Raw genomic sequence first — 24671 nt, 5'->3', positions numbered from 1 at the left:
CTCGCTAGGTATGCATATTCGTATATATAGAAACACACATACTTAAGGACTATTAACGGGTCTTAAATGTTTATATATTCATGGATATATACATACACATAAGCATACAGATTTATGTATACAGTATATATGTTTATATATATAGGTGCACACATGTACACACAAATATACACAAATGTGTATGTGGGCAGAGGGCAGCTCTAAGAACTTACAATCTGGGTACCTGAGGGGAAGATGCAAGTGCAGAACCAGGCCAGTGAAAGATAAATGTTTAAAAAAAAGCACACCTGAGGAACTTGCCCCACGCCCTGTGCGACCCACAGAACCTTCAGACATACCACTGCCCCTCTACTCCAGCTCTTCTGGCTTTAACTGGCAAACTCTCCACTCTGTGACCACGGGGTCCTGTTCCCTAAGACTTCTGAAAGGACAGTCCCACCCTGGAGGAGGAGGAACAGCAGGTGAAGGAATGCACCCACCACTGCCCTGCCTTAGCGTAGGCCACGTGGAGCCCTTAGTTAGGCACAAGGGACCGTAGCTGCCACATGACCAAGCAGGGCTATGTTTTGAGGTTTCTGTACTAATCTAGCTGTCCTCATCAATCATTGTGGAGTGAGCAAGTTACAACCACCTACATACACCAAGGGCCTACCCAGAACTAGACCCCAGGGCAACACAGTCCCAGGACGCCAAACTCCATGGGTCCTCAGCACTCTTGAAATGAAAGCAATGAGGTGATGGCATTTTCTAGAGTCCTGGGGGAGAGTGCTATATGTAGCTAGAAGAAATCATTGGGGTAGGGGACACCCACAAGGGGCTTACTGAAATAAGGAGAGATGGCCACAAAGCCGTCTTCCAAGGCAATGAGTATGACTGGCATCTGGGGTCCTATTTGGCTAGGCAGAATATTCCCACTGGAGGCTCCCCAATAGCATGATGCCTTTCCTTTAGAAAAACCCCAATCATTATTTAAAGGGGGTCACCAACAAGGAGCATCCCAACACTAGCCTGCCTGACACCCTGCCCTCTTTCCTAGCATGCCTGTGCAGTTCAAGTCAGCCCATAATCAACACATACTTACTGAGCACCTATTATGAGGAAGCAAGGCAAAGATGAAGGTCCCTCACACTCACTTCTTCCTGCTCATGGCCATGGGTAACAGTGCCTCTAGCCTCAGTGTCATCACCTACACACAGATACCACTGTCCACTCATAGTATCTGTAAGGCTTTTAAGGTACCTAGAGGACTGACTGTCCACGGATTTGAGAAAGTCCCTGATGATCACTAGGTGGTCACCTCTTGACCCACTTCTGTTTGGGGCTAGGACTGGGGGGAGGAAGGCACAAATCATCAACTGAGTCATATAAAAATATGCATAACTCAGGTCCTGTTTTCCCAGGCTTCAATGTACTAAGCTGGAAGTACAGATCCAAGAAAAGTACAATCTAAAGTCAGCAGGGAAGCAGCTGGGTCAAGATGACTTCCCAGAAATGGTCACAGAAAAAAATGCGGGCTTGGGGGTTTGACTAACCTGAGTTCAAATCCCAGCTCCATCACTTTCCACCTCAGTAATTTGAGGCAAAATACCTAACCTGTCAAAGCTTCCATCTCCTTGGAGGCAAAATGAAAATAATGGCTTGTCTCCTCCTCAGGTGCTATGGAGAGTAGATAAGGTAAGGGAAGTACCTAGTACTGGGCCTGACTGCCCTATGGGTCTCAACATCACCACACCTGACGAGGGGTGGCCGGAAGGGCAGCAGTCCCCCCCCTGGGTCTCTAGCCGGAACTCAGGGGGGAGGGGTGGGGGCAAAGGATGGAAGAGCAAAGGTTTCTACTTAATAAAAGATGTGTAAGACTTTCACAGAGACCATGATAAAACTTTCAGAAAGACATTAAAGAAGGCCTAATACATGGAGTATACCATATCCATAAATAGAAACACATAATTAGAATACAATTTATATCCATGAAAGGAAATACAAAGATAGCAATTCTCCCCAAGTCAATCAATACATTCAATGCACTGCCAATCAAAATATCAACAGGGTTTGGGCAAGGGGCAGGGAAGTTAACTGACTGAACGATTGATTTTTAATGAAACTAGATAAACTGATTCCAAAATTTATGCAAAAAAACAAACTTTATGCAAAATGGCCCAGAACAGCCAAAACATTCTTGAAAAGCGTAAGATGAGAGGATTTGCCCTACCAGATGTGGAACTTATTTTAAAGCTGAAGTGATTAAGACAATGTGGTACATGGACAGACAAAGAGTGCAGTGGAAAGACGCAGGTGGCATTACCTACCAGTGGGGAAAGGAGGACTAGCCAATCAGTGGAGCTAAGACAACTGATTTGCACTTGAGGGAAAAAGAAATCAGAGCCCTGCCTCACTCACATCGTACACAAATATCAATTCCAGATATATTAAAGACTTAAATGTAAAAATAAAAACTTTCAGAAATAAAAAGTATAGAAACTCACCTTTTTTTTTTTTTTTTTTTTTTTACAGAGAGAGAGAGAGTCAGAGTGAGCGATAGACAGGGACAGACAGACAGGAATGGAGAGATGAGAAGCATCAATCATTAGATTTTCATTGCGCATTGCGACACCTTAGTTGTTCATTGATTGCTTTCTCTTATGTGCCTTGACCGCGGGCCTTCAGCAGACCGAGTAACCCCTTGCTTGAGCCAGCGACCTTGGGTCCAAGCTGGTGAATTTTTGCTCAAACCAGATGAGCCCACACTCAAGCTGGCGACCTCGGGGTCTCGAACCTGGGTCTTCCACATCCCAGTCCGACGCTCTATCCATTGCACCACCACCTGGTCAGGCAGGAACTCACCTTTAATCACTCAAATTCATTCAACAATTCATGATTGCCTAGTATGTTGTGACAAGCACTGTCCTGTTACAAGGGATATGGACACCTCTGAGATACTGCATATTTGTTAAATAATTTATAAAAAGTAACACCCTAACAAAGAAAAGAGAACAAGAAATTTGACTATATTAAAATGAAGAATGTCACCTGACAAGGTGGTGGCACAGTGGATAGAGCGTCGACCTGGGACATTGAGGATCCAGGTTCGAAACCCAAAGGTCACTGGCTTGATTGTAGGCTCATCCAGCTTGAGCACAAAGTTGCCGTCTTGAGCATGGGATCATAGACATGACCCCATGGTCGCTGGCTTGAGCCCAAAGGTCTGACCTGAAGTGCAAGGTCACTGGCTTGAGCCCAAGGTCACTGACTTGAGCAAAGGGTCACTGGCTTGGCTGGAGCCCCTGGGGCAAGCATGTATGAGAAAGCAATCAATGAACAGCTAAAAGTACCCCAACTACGAGTTGATGCTTCTCAGATCTCTCCATTTCTGTCTGTCTCTCTTTTACTAGCTTGCAAAAAAAAAATAATAACAATAATCATTTCTTTTTACCAAAGGAACCTATGAAGAAAGTGAAAAGGCAAGCTATAAACTGTGTTTATGGTACACAATAAATAATAGATAAGTACCAAACATAAATAAAATTCTAAAAATTAGTAAGAAAAAGCAAACAATAGAAAAATGGACAAAAACATATACAGGCATTCACAGAAAAGAACAATTAATAAAACTATAAAAAGATGTTCACTAGTAATCAGAGGAATGCGAATTAAAATCATAATATAGCATTTTGTACTCACTATATTGAAGAATGCCCAAAACTTCCCCCCTTTTTTTTCTTCTTTTCCAAGTGAGAGGAGGGGAGATATAAAGACAGACTCTCGCATCCACCCCGACCGGGATCCATCTGGCAACCCCAGTCTAGGGCCAATACTCTGCCCATCTGGGGCCATGCTTGCAACCCAGCTATTTTTAGTGACTGAGGCAGAGGCTCCACAGAGCATTCTCAGCACCCGGGCCATTGAGCTCGGGGCCAACGCACTCGAATCAACTGAGCCATGGCTGCAGGAGGCAAAGACAGAGATAGAGAAAGAGAATGAAGGGGTGGAGGGGCGGAGAAGCAGATGGTCACTTCTTCTGTGTGCCCTGATGAGAATCAAACCCGGGACATCCACACACTGACCAACACTCTACCACTGAACCAACTGGCCAGAGCCAAAACTCCCCATTTTCAATTGACATTCCACTGGTAAAAATGTCAACTGATACATCCACTTTGGAAAACACTATGACATCATCTAGTAAAGCGGAAATGCTTTACATAGCCTAAATCTTAGCAATGTCATTCTTTGCTATATACTCTATAGCAGTTCTCGTCAAAGTGTGGTCCAGGAAAATGCTTAACACTTAGGAATTTTCTATAGTAATCTGATATTGCCAGAACATCCAAGTACATGATTAATGAACTTGTTTCGATGTAGGTGAGTCACCTGCACTTTGAGCTGTGTATTAGTCATGCTCAGCGTAGCCATATCTGAGAATTGTAAGTAAAAAGCTGGTCCTTCACAGATACTTTTAGAAGCACTGTCCTAGAAAACTCCTGAATATATACACCAGGAGACTTGTCCAAGAATGTTCACAGAAGCATGTTTAAAAAGAAAAAATTAAGCCAAATACTCATCACCATAAGAACACACTGTAGCACACTCACACAAAATACCAGAGCAATGAAAACAAGTGCACTGTGGCCACAGATCTGCATGAATGAATACATAAACGTAACATTGAATTGTAAAACTTTTAAAAAATTTTTCTAATGATTTGAAGGGGGGAAGGGAAGAGTTAAAGGAAGGGGGGGAGAAATGTCGACTTGCTATTTTACTTACTGGTATGCTTACTGATTGCTTCTCAGATGTATTCTGAGACTGACTAGGGGTTGGACCCGTGACCTCTGAGGCACCAGGTCGACGCTTTATCCACTGAGCCACCTGGCCAGGGCCTAACACTGGATGTTTTAAAAATTCTGAATGATTCCATTGACCAAATGTTTAGAACAAGCCAAAGCAAATAATATGGTGTTGAAGGATGCCTATGCGGAAAACATATAAGGCAATGTACTCAACAAAACCTAGGGACTGCAGTTCTGTCTAGGGGAGATGCTGGAGGTATGCTCGGGAGAACACAGGGGCTTCATGGGTGTAGCTAATGTTTTATTTCTTACACTGCACAGTGGGTGCATTTTCATTACATAACTTTTTTAAACTATATAAATTTACATGATATATTCCACAATTTGGAAAATTTTTAAGTGGCTGTTTTAGTGGTTAGTAAAGTAACCAGAACCTGGAGCCCCATGTGCCCTTTTAGTCAGCTACTGAGCTCTCCCCTCCTCCCCTCCACAGAGTCCAACACTGAGTGTGCCAGAGGAATGACCTGCCCTTGGAGCACTGAGGGGAGAGGGCCCACGGGGACCCTGCAATATGACCACTGGCCTAGCAGGCCTGTTCCTGGCCTGATTCGTTGTACCAAGAAGAAAGTGAGGCAGGGGAAGAGCCCCAACAGGGATAGCCAGAGGTAAGCGTACAGCATAGCAGGGACAGCTGCTGGCCCTGGGCTCTGAGACCATTCTCTTCCCCACTGCCTTCCACCACCATCCTCCAAAAGATCCACCCAGACCTCCCACTGCCTCATTTTTCCTCTGTATCCCTAAGACCAGAAGACAATCGGAACAACCGCCAACCCAAAGTGATATCTAGGGCTGCTTCCAGGGCTCCAAAGCGCTGCCCGGCACTGTCACTCCAGCCCCAGGACATGTAACTCATGGAGGGGCTGCCTGTTCACATGCTCGCACTGCAGGAAGTACACTGATAGTAACTGCAGCTGCCAGTCTAACCTGCCAGGCCTCCTGCTAGGCAGTGTACCTACATAATGCATGTGTTACCTCATCTGGGCCTCAGCACATACTGTAAAATGGCTGATCCTGACATACATGAGGATACCCAAGCATCAAGAGGTTAAGGAAATGTTCAAAACATAGGCCTCTCTCCTGGAGACTGACTCAAGGCAGTGGGAGGAGGGAAGGGAACATGGCCTCTGCTCGTGTGAAAAGCTGCCTGGTTGCTCTGTATCTACACCCTAGTGAAGATCCCCGAGCGCAGCTGGAAAACTCTCCGAAGGCAGAAGCCATGTCCCTGTCTTATTCTTGTGTCTGTCTGTCTTCTCCTTGGCCTGTCAAGCTGCCTAACACAAGGGAGGTTTGAAATTTGGCTCTCACCCCCTGCCTAGTTGAAGAAAAGGCAAGGAGATGAAAGCCATTGTCTCTATCCTGGGCTGCTCCCCCAGTTGCAGATCTGCTCACCCTCCCAACCACGTGCTGTTTTTAACATCCCTGCCCCAAGCCCCACCACTTCTGCTAGCAGATTAGCTTTCAAATGTGAGCAGGGACAAAGCGGGCTCAGAAGACTTAACTCTGTCCAGTGGGTTTAGCTCAGCTTCAAAGCTTCCTAACTGGAACCAAATAAGCAGGTAGATGGAAGCTGGAAGGGAGAGGCCAGAAGGGGGAGTGAACAGGGGCATCTCTGTAAGCCGGATTACCCACAGCAACAGCTTATAGCCTGAGAGACGTTCGCAAGTCCTAGCATGGTGGTTACCATCAGAAAAACAAAATCTCCCTTTCCTCAGAGACTGGAGACAAACTGAAGAACATGCCCAGACGCTGGTGCACATTTCACGGCAGAACAGGGCCACCTCACCCTCAGAGCCCGTATAGAACTCACCACCCCAGGAAGCCTCCCCCAGCAGACCCCACCCAGACTGATCCCACCCTTGGTTTCCCTGTGTTCAGCCCATTGTACACATGCAGGGGGCTCTGTCGCTCCCACCGGACTGCAAGCTCTCCCAGCTCCAGTTCTGGATCTTCTTCCCTGCCCAGACTCCCATCCACACCTACCTAGCAAACTCCTATTCATTCTTCAAAATCCCAGTGTCACTTGCTCTACTCTGTTACCTCTGTATCTTGTCTTAATTAAGCAATATTAATTACTCTATTAAGCAGCTCTACTGAGCACCTACTGCTCAGAACTAGAATGATCTGTTTATATTTCTGATTCCTGCATGGAATTCAGCTTAAGGGCCTGGCTTACAGCAGGTGCTCAATAAGTGCATGCAGTACACAATAGCCACAGAGCATCCGATCAGCCCTTTAAAAGAAGAAACAGAAACGACACGTAATTCACTAATTCTTTTTCCCAAAGTAGGAAACTAACTCTTAAAAAAACAAGTTTGTTTTTCCTGCCATTTCTGATGGGGAGCAAACATTTTAGAGTAGGAGTGAGACAGCCATCATTTAAGGGTGGGGGAAAGGAAAGGACAGGTTGAGTCGGGCCACCCAGAAGCTGAGCCCAGGCCTGCTGCTGTCCCTCCCTAGAATGCTGGGGAAGGGAGAGGTGGCCCTGCTCTCACCCCTCCCTTGGCAGGCCTGTGTTCAAATGCTTGGTGGAGGACGAGCCAGATGACCTCTCAATTCCACGACTTCCTGGCCCAAGAAAGCTGATCTTCTCTGTGCGAGCCCAGTCAGCCTGTCCTCACCAACTGGAGCCTCCTGTGCACGCAGCAGGCATTCAGTAAATAGTTGTGGCATGAGTGAATGGACTCAACTGGGACCCCAACAACCCAGTAAGCCCCAGGGCTGAACACCAAATTCAGCCAAGGGCAGCCGTGCACATGGAGGCAGGGCAGGGGGAGAACGAGCCCTCCCTCCCTCCTCTCGCCTCCACCCACCCACCCTCCTCACAGGGGGTTGCTGGTGTTTTCAGCGCTCTCCACCAACCCTGGGATAGAGGACAGACCTGTGGCATTTTCCTCCAGGCAGTGACAGCGATCACCCTGTTTCAGCTGGGACTTTCTCTTCTCTACACTCTTCCTCCCCACCCACTCTTGATTGACACCAATGCTGGCTCTGACATGATTTAAAAATAGATATTAAGACAAGGAAGTTTAATTTTTAATGCTTTGGAAAGGAAGTGAACACAGAGCCAGCATTCCCTCATAGCCACGTTCCAGGGTCTCAGAGCATCATCCAGGCCCTTTATCTGTGCCCTTTCCTCCCAGCAGAGCCACGCTGACCCACCCAAACATCTACTGTAGCAGCCATCTGGGAGAACAGCCCGATGACTCAGACCTGAGCGCTTTGGGAAGCCTCTGAATGCCTCTCGCTGCCCAGTTTAGCTTCGATCTCCTGTTTGGAGAGGCTAAGTCTGCACCTGTCCTGCTCAGACCCCTCAGTCGGCTCACCACTTCCATTCCCAGGCAGAAGGCACCCCACAGCTACCTTGTGACAACCCGGGTCGTCCAGCACCAACTGTACACAGATCCGTCCTGGGTACCACAGACCAAAAGGGAGCCACGTAGCCCACAGAGGCACTTATGATACAGTCATGCCAGTACCAAACATATGCCTCAAATGTGGTTGAAGAGCCTCACCAAGCTGTCTGCCCCCGGGGAGCAAGTGAACAGTCTGGGAGGGGCCAAGCCACAAAGCCTGAGCCCGCTTAAGGGAGGTTACCCAGCATTCTACCCATGGCATCCCTGTGCCAGCCTTTCCCCTGTTCCAGAAGGCATACTAGACACTGCCCGCTTAGCTGATTCACCTTTATTAAGGGAGAACTCCAAAGGAAGAGACTTTCCATTGGGGCCAGAATGTCACTGCTCGGCCAGCCATGACTTAAAGTGATGGGAAGCTCTGCTAGCAAGCATGGAAAGTGACCATTATCTGGTGTGGCAATTATGCCAGCAACCCCAGCACCACTCAAGCCCTCCGTATCAGACAGGAACTTGACTTGACTTGGGAGAAGCTGGACTGGGATCCTATTTGCTGTCCTGAGAAGGGGACGTAGGCCCCCAGGACTCAAGAGCCCATGCTCTATTCTCTCTCCCCTTCTCAGACTGAAAAGCTCTGAGTCCCTTCGCTTTCCTGTTGGGGCTCACATTCACTTCATCTCTACCTGGAGGATTCCACCAGATGGCACTGGGAGGACTCCGAGATGGGCCCCCACTGAGGGAACTACCTTAGTGGTTCCCACTGCTGCGAGAAATAACTCAGGGTGGGTTTGATTACTGGTGGACAGGCCCTTCAGGGTGGGGAAATTTCTGTCCCAATTTAGGCCTCCTATTTCCTTTCCACAAAGAAACAGCATTCTCTTGGCCACAAAAAATTAGAGTGAGGTTCACACCTGTTCGATTAGCTATTATTAGCAAGACAGGTAATAGCAAATGTTGGAGAGGCTGTGGAGAAAAAGGAACCCTCATACACTGTTGGTGGGAATGTAAAGTAGTACAACCATTATGGAAGAAAGTATGGTGGTTCCTCAAAAAACTGAAAATAGAACTACCTTATGACCCAGCAATCCCTCTACTGGGTATATACCCCAAAAACTCAGAAACATTGATACGTAAAGACACATGCAGCCCCATGTTTATTGCAGCATTGTTCACAGTGGCCAGGACATGGAAACAACCAAAAAGCCCGTCAATAGATGACTGGATAAAGAAGATGTGGCACATATACACTATGGAATACTACTCAGCCATAAGAAATGATGACATCGGAACATTTACAGCAAAATGGTGGGATCTAGATAACATGATACGAAGCGAAATAAGTAAATCAGAAAAAACCAGGAACTGCATTATTCCATACGTAGGTGGGACATAAAAGTGAAACTAAGAGACATTGATAAGAGTGTGGTGGTTACGGGGGGGAGGGGGGAATGGGAGAGGGAAAGGGGAGGGGGAGGGGCACAAAGAAAACAAGATAGAAGGTGACAGAGGACAATCTGACTTTGGGTGACGGGTATGCATCATAATTGAACGACAAGATACCCTGGTCTTGTTATCTTTGAATATATGTATCCTGATTTATTGATGTCACCCCATTAAAAAAATAAAATTATTTAAGAAAAAAAAAAATTAGAGTGAGGTATGTAGTGGAAAAGAGAAGGTAGAACTCAGTCCGGTATGTCACTGACTGCCCCTCCTCAATTCCTGCCATCTATATTAGGCCCTCAGAAATGCTGCCCTGAATGCCAACATGGCAAGCACCTCTGGCTGAAGTTGGTGGCACCAGGAGCAACCTGCATCCCTACCCTACCCCGAAGCAGGCAGGCACTTAGCAGCCTGTAAGGCACCTGCCCCCTTGGTAAGGAATAGGAATACTGGCAGTACAGCTCTGCCTCCCACCCTGTCCCTCACCAATGTCATCAGGCCCTCACCAATACCAACACCCTAAAAGTTCCACCCAGTGGCAAGAAACCAGGGGTTCTCACACCTGAGAGGGGGTTGCAGTGTTAAGATAGCTGCACTGGGAACCTTCCCAGCGGGCTCTGAGGAGGCAGGGGATATAGTGGCAGCAGTGGGTTCAGAGAAGCAGGGCTAGGCTCTGGGATCTAAGGAAGATCTCCATCTATTGATTGCAGGCCTCGGGTTCAACTCTAATGCCTCAGAAAAGCCTCCTTTTGGGATCTGAGCCATGAGACTAGAAAAAGTGATGGCTATATAATTCCTGACAATTGTTCTGGAGGAGTCGGCTCTCCCCAGGCCTGCATACTTCTTCACCCCACTCCCTCACCCACCTCCAGTCTTTCCCTCCCTGTATGCACTAGAAAAAGCAGAGGTAGCCCTGGCCGGTTGGCTCAGCGGTAGAGCGTCGGCCTAGCGTGCGGAGGACCCGGGTTCGATTCCCAGCCAGGGCACACAGGAGAAGCGCCCATTTGCTTCTCCACCCCTCCGCCGCGCTTTCCTCTCTGTCTCTCTCTTCCCCTCCCGCAGCCAAGGCTCCATTGGAGCAAAGATGGCCCGGGCGCTGGGGATGGCTCTGTGGCCTCTGCCCCAGGCGCTAGAGTGGCTCTGGTCGCAACATGGCGACGCCCAGGATGGGCAGATTATCGCCCCCTGGTGGGCAGAGCATCGCCCCTGGTGGGCGTGCCGGGTGGATCCCGGTCGGGCGCATGCGGGAGTCTGTCTGACTGTCTCTCCCCATTTCCAGCTTCAGAAAAAAATGAAAAAAAAAAAAAAAAAAAAAAGAAAAAGCAGAGGTCTCCCCAGGAGTAAAGCCCCACCTGCCTTTGACCCAAGCATTTTCTTTTTTCATTTGGCCTTTTGCTCCACTCCCTTGCCCACATTAGGCCCAATCATAAAGCCACAGGAAGTCGTCATTCAAGAGGAGCTCAGCGACGCACCGTCCCCAAATCCTGGTTAACACACTGCTACACCTGCTCTTTCAGCTTCCAATAAACACTCTTATACACAGGAACTCATTTTTCTTTTGCTAATTGTCCATCGTTGGTAAGGTCTGTCTTATTTCATCATCTCATAAACTACTCACATAATAGACCTGAGTCTTTGAGACTGAATTTTCCCCAAATGATAGCATGTCATGGGCATTATAAAAATATTAAGTAATCAAAACCTCAGAGATGAGGAGAGTCACTTTCTACCTGGTAAGACAGTGGTGGTTCCTTCTAATTAGGGAGAGACAGCAAGTATTCACACTATAGACCATAAAAGAAGGCCACTCCATCCACTAGCTCATTAATTTCGGTCAAGGTTTTCAGGGATGATGAAAGAGACTCTTGTCACCCACAGCTAAGGTGCTGAGAGAGAGCCTTCATCATGGACAAATTCCTACACCAAGTGAGACTTGGGAATACCTACAGTACAATTAAAATGGGGATTTACTGCTCTGGCCTTTCACTCATTTACTCACAAACATATAAGAAATGCCTGCTAAGTGTGAGGGACAGACCATTGTACTATGCCATGTGAGACAGTCCCTAACCCAAGTTGGCACCATTCTGGAGAAGAAAGAAGCCACAGCAGTTATACTCGGTCTGGCCAGCAGGTGGCAGAGTGAGGGTGGGGAGGAGCAGAGGAGGTACTGGCCAAGGCACCGAATGAGCATCCCCAGGAGGGTCTTTCTAGTAAGCGTTAAGATATGCAGAATGGGACAAGACAGAAAGGCAGGTTGACTGTGAACAGGAACAAAGAGGGAAGTTATACACAGTGAAAGGGCAGAATTCAGGTAATCCGTAGGCACTGGAGAAATACACACCAGAGCTTCACTGACATTAATGCTGGCAAGTGAGTCAGAGGACCAGAAGCACTTGCCCAAATGTGGCCACAAAAACATTCTTGACAATCTGCCCATTCCCACAAAACCCTCTACATAGGACAGGTAACACAATGGCTGAGGGGCCCCAGACCATGGGGGGAAATCCAACTCAAAAAATTTCAAACCAGGGTCCCCTGAAGAGAAGCAGCAGCCTGTGAATGAAGCAGGGAACAGGGATCCCTCCCCAGAGAGAAGGCAAGGATGCAGGATGTTCCATTCCTAATAAAGTGAGGACATGAGGGAAACCATCAAAGCAGCCCCCCATTGGGCTGGAAAAGTCACCCAGTCCTTAAGGAATAATGCAAGGTCACAGAACCAAGATTAGAACCCAGACTTCTTCACACTCAACCTGAGTTTTCTCCTCTGTGGGAAAAGTCACTTCCTCCAAGACATCCAAAAAAAAGTTTTTCAGTTAAAGCCAGTCACTTCCCACAAGTGTTGAACACCAAAACACAATTGCTTCTAGCCAACTTCACAGTAAATGACTTTCTCCCGCCCCCAGTGCTCCTCCTGGACCACGGGCAGCTGACAGCCTCCAGCCGGCAGGAGGATAGGCCCTGGGGCAGAGCCAAACATCTGTGCTGACTGTGTCTGGGCTCTGGTGAAGAAAGGCAGAGGCAGCAGTTGGGATGAAGGAACAATTAGATATAAAGTTAAGAAATCTTCAAATTTGCCTGACTAGTATTTCTTATGTATGAGTGTTAAGAAGTTTTCAAATTTGCCTAACTAGTATTTCTTATGCACAAGTGTGTAAGACACGCCCACAAGGCCTCCAGAATCACGGAAGTCAGAGAACAATTCCAAGCTGCCCCACCTGCTGATACCCTCTCTGGAAAACAACCTCTCAGCCAGGATGGGGGACTCCTGAGTGACCCCCTTTACTCCCTTCCAGTCTCTGGGGTTTCCAGAGCTGGGAGGGCTGGAGGTCCGTGGCAGGAGAGCATGGTTAGCCGGCTCCCCTGCCCAGTCCACTGCAATCCCTCAAAAGCAGCTGCCTGCCACCCGATGGCAGCATCCCTCCCACACCCTCCTTCTCTACATGAGCCTAACTCAGGAGTATAATGGCAGGCTAGCAAGCGAATCCCTCAAGTTGGACAGGGGCTATTCCTCGGTTTCCTAGGGTTCACTGACAGGAGTGGGAGGATGTGACCTCTACCATTCCACCACCTCCTGCCCATAAAGTGCTGCCGATAGTATTCTTGCATATTTATGGGGAATACAAGAAGAAAGTCAGACTATCATCCACACTTGTGCCTGCCTTCAACTCAGGGTCACAGCTGTTAAAAATGCTGACCCTACACCAATTTCTGCAGCTAATCCAGTTAGAGGCACTTCCAGAATGAATTTCTTATAGGGGAAGGAGATGGCAGCAAACTTTGCCCACCTCCTAAGAGTAGAGTAAGTCTCTCCTGGACGACAGGCAATTTGGAGCCTCCATTCAGCCATCAAGGAAAGAGAAAAGAAAGGAAAATACGTGGATGGGGGGGACCCCACTTGGTATTATGCAGAGAGCAGAGCAATGCAGCACCAAGAGATACAGACGAAGACTGGAAGCAAAGGGAGCAATAAGGCAAGGACTTACCCAGAATATCAAATTGAAGAGGAACATCATGTACTTCAAGCAGCAGAGGCAGCCCCTGGCCATGTTGCACTTCTTAAATTCTAGGAGGAAAACAAAGGACAGGTCCAGGTAAAACACCACGTACTTGCTGCCTTTGGGAGCATTGTACTTGTCAGACTTGACGCCAGCCTCAGCGCGGCTCTGGCCCCGGGCGCCGGAGGTGCCATAGAAGGCGCCGGCTGCGAAGCCGCGGCCGAACGGGCGGCCCGAGGTGGACGGTTTGGCAAAGTCCGAGTCCTTGCTGTCCAAAGATGGACTCCGGTGGATCGAAGAATCCTCGCTACTCGACTTCTCCATGCTCGAGACGTTCCCGGGGGACGCAAGGGGCGGGGGGCATTGCTCCCGGAGTGGGACGGAGGGGGCGCCCAAGTGGGGCGCGGGCTGCAGGCGGCCCGGTGGAGCCTTGCACGCCCTTCTGTACAGAGGCGCAGTCCGCACCGGACCCCGTGCACAGGAGCCGCTGCCCCACTCCCAGCCGGCTAGCCCGGGAGGGCTCCGCGGCTCGGCTCTCTGCGCGCTCGCGAACACTCTCTGGGAACTGGCTGGCCTGCGTAACTTAGCGTCTTTGGGAAAGCTGCAATTTGATTTCTCTTTCCAGAGCGTCAGTTCGCCTCCCGGTGCACTGGCCGCTCCACGCGAGGCACAAGGGCGCCAGGACCAGGCTCCCAGGGCACACACCTCGCCCAGCCCAGCCCCAGAGCTGAGCCCCGACCACTTTGCGGCTGCTCCGCCTCCTTTCGCTCCGCGACTTCGCGGAGCCGCTCTCCAGCCCTGGGCTGGGCGGGCACGCCACGGACAGTGCCGGCAGATCTGCGGCAGCTACCACCGCTGGGCTTTCCCAGAGAAATCCCAGCTCCGACTCCCGACTCCTAAATCGCCCCGAGCCCCCTTGCCGGGCCCTCGGCCCCGCCCCCTGCTTTGCATTGGACCAATGAGCGAGAGATCTGCCAGGGGAGGGTGGGAAGGGTGCAGCCTCCCCCTCCCCAATGACACCGTATCTTTAATAGGATTAGCGTTCTGCTGTGTGCCTACACCCGTGCGACGCGAACCCTTGCTAAATGTCAAGGGCTCTAGACCTGGGGGTGACCCAGAATCTTCACAGAAGGCGCTGGTCTCTTCTACCGCAGAAAATGGGGCGGTAGAGGAGGGAAATGACTGGAGGTACCAACGACTCAAGGAAACCGGAGGAAAAGAGTGGGAGGACAGAAGGGGTAAAGAAGCGTGGCTACTGTCACCCTGGCTGCCACCCCCTGTGCAGTGCCAGTCCGACCTGCGGTACATGGTTTCCCGGCTACACACACACACACACACACACACACACACACCACTACCACCACCACCACCACCACCACCATCATCACCCCGCTACGCTTTTGCAGACGTGGGTCCGGCTTCAACGCACAGGGAGAAAGGTCCGCAGGAACCGCTTTAGGTGTAGGAAAGGCACTTGGGGCCTCCCCTGGGCACGCGCTGGCTTCCCCGCCCCTCCGCGCGCACGCGCGCGCACTCCCGCGGCTCTGCGAGGCTCTTGCAGCTGCGCGAGTCCTCCTCCCCCGCCCCGCCTGCCGGAGTGGGACGCCGCACTGGCTTGGACAAGAGCGGGGCTAAGGAGTAAGTGGCAGAGGTGCGGTCCTGCCATTGCCAAGGATGATGAAGCAGTGCCCTTGGACGCAGGCTGGATTCCCTCCCGTGAGGAGTGCAAGTAAGGGGCTGGTCAAGGAAGCAGCAGGAAGAAGGCTCTTGCTAGGGGCTTGGGAACAAGCAGGAGGAGCCCTCATCCTACCATAAAACACTGCGTCTGGGGCAGCGTCCCCTGGGCTTGTGCAGTATTCTGCATTTCTGACCTGGGATACCGCAGTTGGCAAACAAAGACTAGAAAACTTGGGGGGGGGGGGAACCCAACTCTTCTGCCACCAGCAAGAGAATGCTGAGAGCACCCGAGGGCAGAACCAAGTCCTACTAGGGTCAGTATCCCCAACACCTAACACAGGGCTTAGCGTCTGGAGGGGAGGGGACGCTGCACTGGAATGGCTGAATAGAGAATTCATGCCGTTCAGGGCTGTGAGTGTGAAATGGCCTCCCTGGATCCCATCAGACACTTAATTCTTCTACACCTGCTTCAATGTGCTGAGCACAGGGCCAGGCAGGCCCTTGAGGAAATTGTAAGGTGTGCTGCTCCCTGCCCTTCAGACACATACAATCTAGTCAGAAAGACCAGAGGACTTTCACCACCAAGGCCATGCCAGAACAGAGCTACTGCCACTGGCTGTGGTGGAACGGAGGGGGACATTTACTCAGACTAGAGGAATTTAAAACCCTCACCACAGGCCTACTGCGGTGGCCATGCACCCTCACTGGTGCCCAGGCAGGCCTACATCCTAGGCTAGGGTGAAATCTCTCAGGGTCTCTCCAGGGGCCTGCAGTGGTGTTCCTGTTCTGAGCTCCATCTCCACGCAGACAGCAGCCCAGCAAGGAAATCTAGTTTGTGTCACAGCTGTGGCACCTTGCTATCTCCTCGTTGGGCACTCAGTCCTGTGGGTGCTGTTTACAGATGAGGGGCAGATGCCTGGCCAGCTCCTCACAGAGCCCACAGCCACCTGACTGGAATGGCTAACACCTTTTGTTCTCTTCAGTCTCAGCCGACCAGCAGGCTCCTGAGGGCTCATGGCTGCCACTTCATCCTTACAACACCACTTCTCTGATGAAGGAGAGATCATTTACATGTGGGACTCGTGTCTGAGACCTATTCTTCACTCTTAGCTCAGTTTGTAGCTGTGATCAAGGGCAAGGTAGTTTGCCTCTCTGAGCTCCCATTCCTCCTCTATAAAATGAGCATTAATAGAGCCTAACCCCAGAGGTGTCCTGAGAATAAAGTGAACTGGCACATTTGGGAACAGTCCGATGACTGTAAGCATTGAACAACTATTAAGGGCTGTCACTGCTAGTCTCAGATGGGGAGTTGGTTACAGCAAGAACCCTCCCAGGCTAGCCCCCTCTATCTCCTTTTCCTTCTTTCTCCTTCTTTTTTTAAATCTCTGTTCTCCCATCTCAAACCTTGGTCAGTGAGAACAGCCTCCCCACTGTCTTTCTACCTTCATTGTTTATTATAAATAGATTTGTGTCAGTAACTATTTCCTCATCAACTGAGGACCTGGTGGCATGGGGGGAGAGAAGGACAACAGGCATGTAAGACACAGAAGGAGACTACCCAGTGTAACAGTTCTCCTGCCTGGTCACACTTGTCCAAAGGGTACTGAAGCCCCACTCTTCAGACCATTAATAGTTTCAGTAAGTTCCTATCAGAATAATAAGAGCAACTTGGGTTTATTGTAAGTCCTCATTATACCCCAGGCATCAGGTTTCAAATGCAATAATTCACTGAGTCCTCATAACAACCTTATGAGACAGCTATGGTTAGCCCATTTCAGAGGTAAGGAAACTGATTTCAAAGCCCATGTTCTTTACTATCTTGGGCTCTAAACCTAGTTCCTGCCCTTGGGAATCTTTCCGTCTAAGAGACAGTATTTAAAAACACACTGGGATCCTAGAATCTCATGTCCTGATGAGAGGTCATTAGATAAAAGGACTCTGAGTAAGAGGCAAGAGGGAAAGGTGTGGTTGGGGCAGTGCCGTTGGACTGATAATCAGCTCAGGTGAGTCCCCGAGGAAACAGACCTGAGTTATCTTACATACGGTTGGAAGGAGGAAGCGGGTACAGGGAGAATATAGTCTGAAAGCCAGGAAGTTGGTCCAGGACAGGAAGACACCTTGGACAGAGCTGGGAGAGGAACCATAGGAGGGTAGGTTCAGCCACCACAAACAAGCTATGCATTCATAATAGCATGTTCATCACAGGCAGGATGCTGAGCCAGGACCCTAAAATATACAAGTTGCACGGGACATGGCCATGGACCTCAGGGAGCTCACAAGCTGGCTGAAGTTACCAGCCTTTACCCCTACTCCAAGAAAGTACCTTCAAAGCCCAAAGCAGAGTGAGATGGCAAGCGTGTACCATGATAGGACTGGCCAAGAGCTGTCCCTTAGGCCCTTCCTCACAGAAGGGCTCTCTGGAGTGGGTGTAGATGGGGTGTGAGGAGGAGCATTATCTAGGAAGGAGTGGGCACGGTGCACTCAGAAGTAGTGAGGACTCAGGCCTGACTGAAGCAGAAGAATGTGCCTAGAAGTCAAAGTGAGCTGTTCCAGGCCTTAAATTACAAAATTGGTGCCCAAGGAAGCTGGGCCTGGCAGCAGGATGGAGGAAAGGCAAGAAGACCAGCTGCGTGGTTTACCTCAATTTCTTAATGTTGGTGCAGAAAGAGCCACCAGAGAGAAAAGGTGAGGTGAGCCACCGTCTCCCCTGCCCCTCCTGATAACCACTTGCCATGCTCAGGGGAGCTGGAAGGTAGCAACTGCCCTTGACAATCTCTGAGCATGTGAACAAGGCATAGCTGCCTTTTCTTTCCTTTTTTTTTTTTTTTTTTTTATTTTATTTATTATTTTTTTTATTTTTCTGAAGCTGGAAACAGGGAGAGACAGTCAGACAGACTCCCGCATGCGCCCGACCAGGATCCACCCGGCACGCCCACCATGGGGCGACGCTCTGCCCACCAGGGGGCGATGCTCTGCCCATCCTGGGCGTCGCCATGTTGGGACCAGAGCCACTCTAGCGCCTGGGGCAGAGGCCACAGAGCCATCCCCAGCGCCCGGGCCATCTTTGCTCCAATGGAGCCTTGGCTGTGGGAGGGGAAGAGAGAGACAGAGAGGAAAGCGCGGCGGAGGGGTGGAGAAGCAAATGGGCGCTTCTCCTGTGTGTCCTGGCCGGGAATCGAACCCGGGTCCTCCGCACGCTAGGCCGATGCTCTTTTTTTTTTTTTTTTTTTTTTTTTTTTTTTAAATAACTAAAAAAAATGAAGCAAGTACAGAATTCCCAGAGGGGAGGAAGAAAAGTGAGTATGTGAAATCAACATGCAACATCTCTGCTGACTGGCAACTGTGGAGATGTGGGCTTCAGAGCAAATGCCAAACTCTCTCTGCCTCTCGCTGAGTTTCTCAGGCTTGCAGTGCAAGACAGCTCAGTCTTTAGTCTCTCACTCACCCACACACAGCCAGAGCTGATGGGCCAACACACATCCCCTTTCAGGCCTGTGCTGATTATTTCTGTATTTGACAATGTGTGCAGCTGGTGAAGCATCCTGTCCCTCTAAACCTCAAACAAGACAGCCTCAACCCAGAATTTACATTAGACACAAAGTGGCACTTGCTATCCAAGGGAATGTGTGAGATGGGCTGCCATGGTAGAAGAAGAGAGACTCACCTCACCCTGATGTTTATAAACTCTAAAACTGAGAACTTTTTCAGCAATATAGAAAATACTATACTTGCTCAGCAAACCATTTACCTACACTGCCAAGAAAAAAGGCTGCAGAGGTCCCTAGCAGGGGGCCCACATCCAGAGATGTCTGCATGCAGATTCACTCAGCAGGGGACGGTGCGGAGGATCGAGGCAGGGGGAGTCTCTGCTTAGCCGTGGAAATGAAACTTGGCTAGGATTCAGGAAGGACAGTAACGATGCTGAAAGGGTCGAGGCAGAAAAGAACTAAAGGTAGTTTTGTTTGTTTAGTTTCTAAGTCTAATAAGGAAAACAAACAAACAGGGTTTGGCTGCGGTGGAAGGAATCACAGTTAGCTGGAGGGAAGACTTGCTCAGGACAGTCCACAGGGGTGGCTGTCTCTGCGGAGAGGCTGATCCTCCTCCTTCGGGCCCTCAGTTCTCTGTTCAGACTGCAGTTACAGTGTGCCCATCTGCCTCTGCTCTGGCCACTGGGCTTCTCAAAGGAGGCAAGGGCTGCATCTTAACCATTTCACCACCCCCCCAGTACCTGTCACACAGTGACCACAATAGGACAGAAAGTGCTGTTAGGTAGAGGGAAAAGGAAGACCACCATGCCTAAGCCCTGCGTTCTCTCCAAGTTCATTAACCAGAGGATGGGACCCAAGCCAGAAATCTATGGAACTGTTCCTAGAAAGCAGGATATCTGAGGGCATCAGAACTTGACGAGAGAACACAGGAAATTTAAGTGCCCAGCTACAGAGGACTGAGTGTAAAGGCCATGCAGTCAGCTGCTTTGCTCACAGCCATGTCCCTAGCACACAGCCTGAATGAAATGAGTGGAGAAATGGCCAGATAAATAAACGCTTACAAGTCAGAACGATTTTGGAGGAAGAGTCAAACACAGGAGGTAGAAAAAAAGAAGGCTGAGACAGGAGCAAGACAGAGGACAAGCTGCTATGGGACTCCTCTGCATCCTAATGGGTCACACCTCTTGGAGGAGCTGTCAGGAAAATGCAGGTCTGCCTCCAGCTAAACCACTGGTGAACTGTGTGGACTCCCTGGTGCTACAGCTATGTCTCCAAGTCCAAGAGTTGGCTGTGTTCAGTCCTTGTCAGAGGTCGCAACTGGCTACTGAGAAAACAACTGTGAAGAGACCCTCAACTATGTGTCCACATTCCACAAATGACAGGTAAGCACACTGGTCAGAACATGCACTAGTGAGACTGTGGACAGTCCACTTAGCTCCGAGGAGCTAAGCTCACGGCTATGAGCTAGCCATACTACTTCTGACCCAGCCAGGAGCACGAAAAATGAGGCTTCTAGATCATGAGGAGCCAGCCAAGAGGTATAGAGGGACTGTCACAAAGCCAGCCACTCAGTATACACACCATCCATGTATCCTGGTAACTGTGGGTCAGTGGGGCCTGGCTCTGTGAGAAAGGATGCCATTTGCTAAGATGCCTTCAGTGACCCCTGTCTACACCCACTGCCCTACCCAAACACAGGGAACAAATCTCTGGCAAAATAATCTCATGGAGCCTGACCAGGTGGTGGCGCAGTGGCTAGAGTGTTGGACTGGGATGCGGAGGACCCAGGTTCGAGACCCCAAAGTCGCCAGCTTGAGCGTGGGCTCATCTGCCTTGAGCAAAAAAGAAAAAGCTCACCATCCTGAACCCAAGGTCGCTGGCTTGATCAAGGGGTCACTGGCTCAGCTGGAGCCCCCTGGTCCAGGCACATATGAGAAAGCAAACAATGAACAACTAAGGTGCCACAAAGAAGAATTGATGCTTCTCATCTCTCTCCCTTCTTGTCTGCCCCTCTTTCTGTCTCTCTCTGTCTCTGTCACAAAAAAGAAAACAGAGAAGGGAGGGGAGGACAAAGAGGATAAAGGGGGTCAAAAATGGTGACGGAAGGAGATTAAACTTTGGGTGATGAGCATACAATAAAATATACAGATAAAGTATTATGAAGTTGTACACCTGAAACTTATACCATGTTATTAACAAATACTGGCCCAATAATTTTTTTAAAAAGAAAATAGAGATAAAGGTTATAAATATAATACACATAGCACATGTCTAAAAATATTCAATGAATTGAAGCACCATTATCATTATCAACAATAATTACTATTACACTAAATATAGTCCCAGTCCCCATCTAATTATAATGTAGTTGAATAGAAAAAGATACAAGATAACACATAATCAGTACAAGGCTCTGTGGCTCAAATTCTAAGGGTGAGCACCGGCAGCTCGTTCTCCGCAGCTCCTTTCTCAGTCGGAGCCCCTCAGTTCTGGACCTTCTCCTTCTCTGCCCGACATTCCTGCACTTGACCATCCCTTTCAGTGCTACGCACATGCTGGTGACACCTAGTTACCTGGACCTGACCTGTCTTCCGAGCCGCAAAGCATACATATCCAACCCCTAACTGGCACCCCCACTTGGCTGTCTTAGAAGCAGCTCCAATTTCCCATGTCCCAGAGGGACTGACTTGCCCCAGCCCTGCCCCCCACCATGGCAGTACCCTCTTTTTAGCAATAAACAAGCTAAGCACCCACCCCATTGCCTAGGCCAGAAGCCCAAGATCCATCCTTAACTCCTAGTTGTCACTGGCCCCACAGGACAGAAGTCCTGCCTAGTGAGCTGCCTTCCACTTGTCGCTCTCCTCACAGGCTCTGCTGTCGTCCAGCCGACCATCACTTCTCCCTGGTCCTGCAGCAGCCTCGACAAAGCTCGCATTCCCACTCCTGCCCTCAGTCCGCGGCACAGAGCAGCGACGCCATCTTCTCGCTCAAACTGTCCTCCTACTTAAATCTCATCAGTGGCTTCCCATTTCACTGAGCTTATGAGTGTGTGTCAGTGAGAGTGTGTGTGTGTGTGTGTGTGTGTGTGTGTGTGTTTGCTATTTTACTGTTCTGTTACAACCCAAATTCCTAAAACAACCTCAAAGGTCCAGCATGACTGGCTCCTGCCTACCTCTCCAGCCCCATTTCCAACTATTCTCTCATTATGCTCCAACCATTGAACTCTCAGAACTTTCTCTCTGCAGAGGTTTTGTTCACGTTCTTCCCTAGCCTGAAGTGCTCTTCCACAACCCACTGTCTGATTTAGTTCTACTCCTCCATAAGCTCTTGTAAATTCTTCAAAAATTCTCTTCTGGTTTTGTGACTGTCTCCCTACTGGCTAAATGAAAGCCCCTCCCCACAATGTTCAGTCTCATAGCACCATTGTCTTTTTCTCTCCTAGTTCTCAACCCAATTGGAAAGTACAGTTGACCCTTGAACAAAATGGGTTTGAACTGTGTGGGTGCACTTATATATGGGTTTTTTTAAATAAATACTGTAAATGTATTTTCCTTATGATTCTTTATTTATTTATTTATGGAGCCAATCAAAAGGTTTAAGCAAGCATCCCCAAACTACAGCCCCCTGAGGCCATTTAACCACCACCACCACCACCCCCCGCACTTCCAGAAGGGGCACCTCTTTCATTGGTGGTCAGTGAGAGGAGCACTGTATGTGGTGGCCCTCCAACGGTCTGAGGGACAGTGAACTGGCCCCCTGTGTAAAAAGTTTGGGGACCCCTGGTTTAATGCAAGGAAGTATGCTAATAGGACTTTTTTTTATTTAGAAAAATTTAACAGGTGACATTGATCAATTAGAGTACACAGGTTTCAGGTGAACATCTCTATAGCACTTGAACTGTTGATTATGTTGTATACCCATCACCCAAAGTCAAATCATGTTCTATCACCTTATATTTGTCCCTCTTTACTCCCCTTCCCTCACCCTTCTCCCCTAAAACCTCCCCCCCCCATGATTTTCTTTAAAACTTTCTTTTCTGTAGCTTCTTTTATTGCAAGAATACTGCATATAACATACAAAATATGTGTAAACAGATTATTTATATTATCAGTAAGGGTTCTAGTCAACAGTAGACAATTAGTAGTTAAGTTTTGGGGGAGTCAAAAGTTACATGTGGATTTTCAACCATGCAGGGTCTACATCCTTAACGCCTGCGTTGTTCAAAGGTCAACTGTACATGTTTACTTGATTGACAGTTGTCTTCTTGTCCTAACAGATCAGAAACCCCAGCGCAGCAGGACTGGGTCTGGCTGTCAGTACTGTGTGCCCAGTACAATGCCTAAGCAGAACTAGGGACACAGTGAATACTTGAACAAATGAATAGGAGCTCACAGGGGGGATTGTGTGCACAGGGTAGGCCAGCATCATTAGGAAGGCTTTTGTGAGCCTTTCAGTTGCATGGTCACCTTGGGCCTAAGGAACAAAACCTCAGGACACCAATTACCTCATCTACAAAACAAGGAGGTTGAATTAGCTGTTCTCTAAGGCTTCTTCCAGACCTAAAATTCCCACCCTGTGAAATGAAACCTAACTTGACACTTGGAAAATGGACAGGACTGGACAGGCAGAGAGCAGGAGGAAGTAACTCCTGGTAAGGGATGGCTAGGCAAAGCCAGAGTAACCAAGACACCTGCAGAGAACATGTCCAGAGACCCAGCCAAAATGAAGCTTCCCAGAAAGTGAACTTGAAGAGAAGGCGGGGTTGGAGTAGAGGTAACCCTGGATGTCAGTTAACCAGCACAGGTGCTTCCCCACCCCCTATTCCTCTCATCAGCCCCCTCCCCCACACCTTACTTGACCTACACTCCCACCAAAATAAACCCACATCGAAGTCTTCCTCATCTCCTGGCCTGAGCACTTGCTGCTCCCTCCGCCTGGCCCGCCTTCCCCAGCACATTCTGACTGGCTGACTTCCACAGTCCAGGTGGCATCAGTATTACTCTTGACTCTTCTGTAACATTAGAGGAAGCAGGTGGGGCTCTGTTGGAGCACAGCACACCCTGAGCCCACCCCACCACACTGCTGCTTGTTCACGCCTCCCTCCCCCCCCCCCCCCATGACTGTGAGCTCCTTGAGGGCAAGGGCTGTGTCCATCATCTTTGTAGCATAGCCCATAGCATAGTTTCTATCAAAAAGAAGCTCCTAAATCACCACAAACACATGAATAAAGCAGTGAGGGCCTTTGTGGGGGGCTTTATCAGGAGAGGCTTTAAGCAAAGAGCAAGAACTGCCACTCCCAAAGGACAAGTCTCCCCTGTTGACAGGATGAGAAAGAGCAGCAGAGGCTGAGCCTGGGAAGCACAGGGTGGTAGCCGGCCCTGTGAGTTGCCCACCCTGGGCTCTCAGGCCCTTTTTTACAGAAACATCCCTGGAAACCACTCCATCTTTAATCCCAAACCCAATCAGCATGCCTGTCAGATCCCTCAGAGGGCCTGGTGTGTGAGGTGTTGTGCGGGACAGACAAGTGTACCTGCACTCGCAGGCATGCACACACTGAGCCACCCGCACCCAGGAGACAGGGGAGAAAGAGATACATGTTCTTAGTACTTCTCAAGGAGCACAGGTGGCTTCAGGAAGAGGAGATAGTCCAGACGGCAGGCACCAGCAAGTGTGATGAGCCTGAGGTTTATTGCCACGTACCAGTGGAAATTTACTGACCCAGTGAATCCAATATTCCTAAACCATGGAGGGTGTTGCCTCTGGGAACAGCAATTTCTGACCAGCATCTAGCCTGCCTGCAAGGCCACTCTGCAGCTATCCTCACTGGGTTCAGGAACTACTCTGGGACCCCTTCCCTGGTTTGGGAAC

General features: G+C 49.4%; 1 protein-coding gene across 6 annotated transcripts in view; it reads right to left on the bottom strand.

The window, feature by feature from the left end:
• The window catches only part of TSPAN9 (tetraspanin 9), a 227314-nt gene that overhangs the window by 83704 nt on the left and 118939 nt on the right, over positions 1–24671 (bottom strand). For 4 of the 6 annotated variants that reach the window (XM_066257704.1, XM_066257703.1, XM_066257705.1 and 1 more), the window contains one exon: positions 13627–13706. In XM_066257704.1, the coding sequence (XP_066113801.1) occupies positions 13627–13689 (63 nt within the window). In that variant the 5' untranslated portion in view covers positions 13690–13706. Of the gene's footprint in view, positions 1–13626; positions 14509–15067; positions 15091–24671 lie in introns of those variants that run through there. The other 2 variants (XM_066257706.1, XM_066257702.1) reach the window with 2 other exon arrangements.

This window comes from Saccopteryx bilineata, chromosome 2 (genome assembly GCF_036850765.1).
Source record: "Saccopteryx bilineata isolate mSacBil1 chromosome 2, mSacBil1_pri_phased_curated, whole genome shotgun sequence".
In the NCBI taxonomy this organism is placed as follows: domain Eukaryota; kingdom Metazoa; phylum Chordata; class Mammalia; order Chiroptera; family Emballonuridae; genus Saccopteryx; species Saccopteryx bilineata.
The sequence above is the reverse complement of the archived record's forward strand: the minus strand, read 5'-3'. Positions and strand labels throughout refer to the sequence as shown.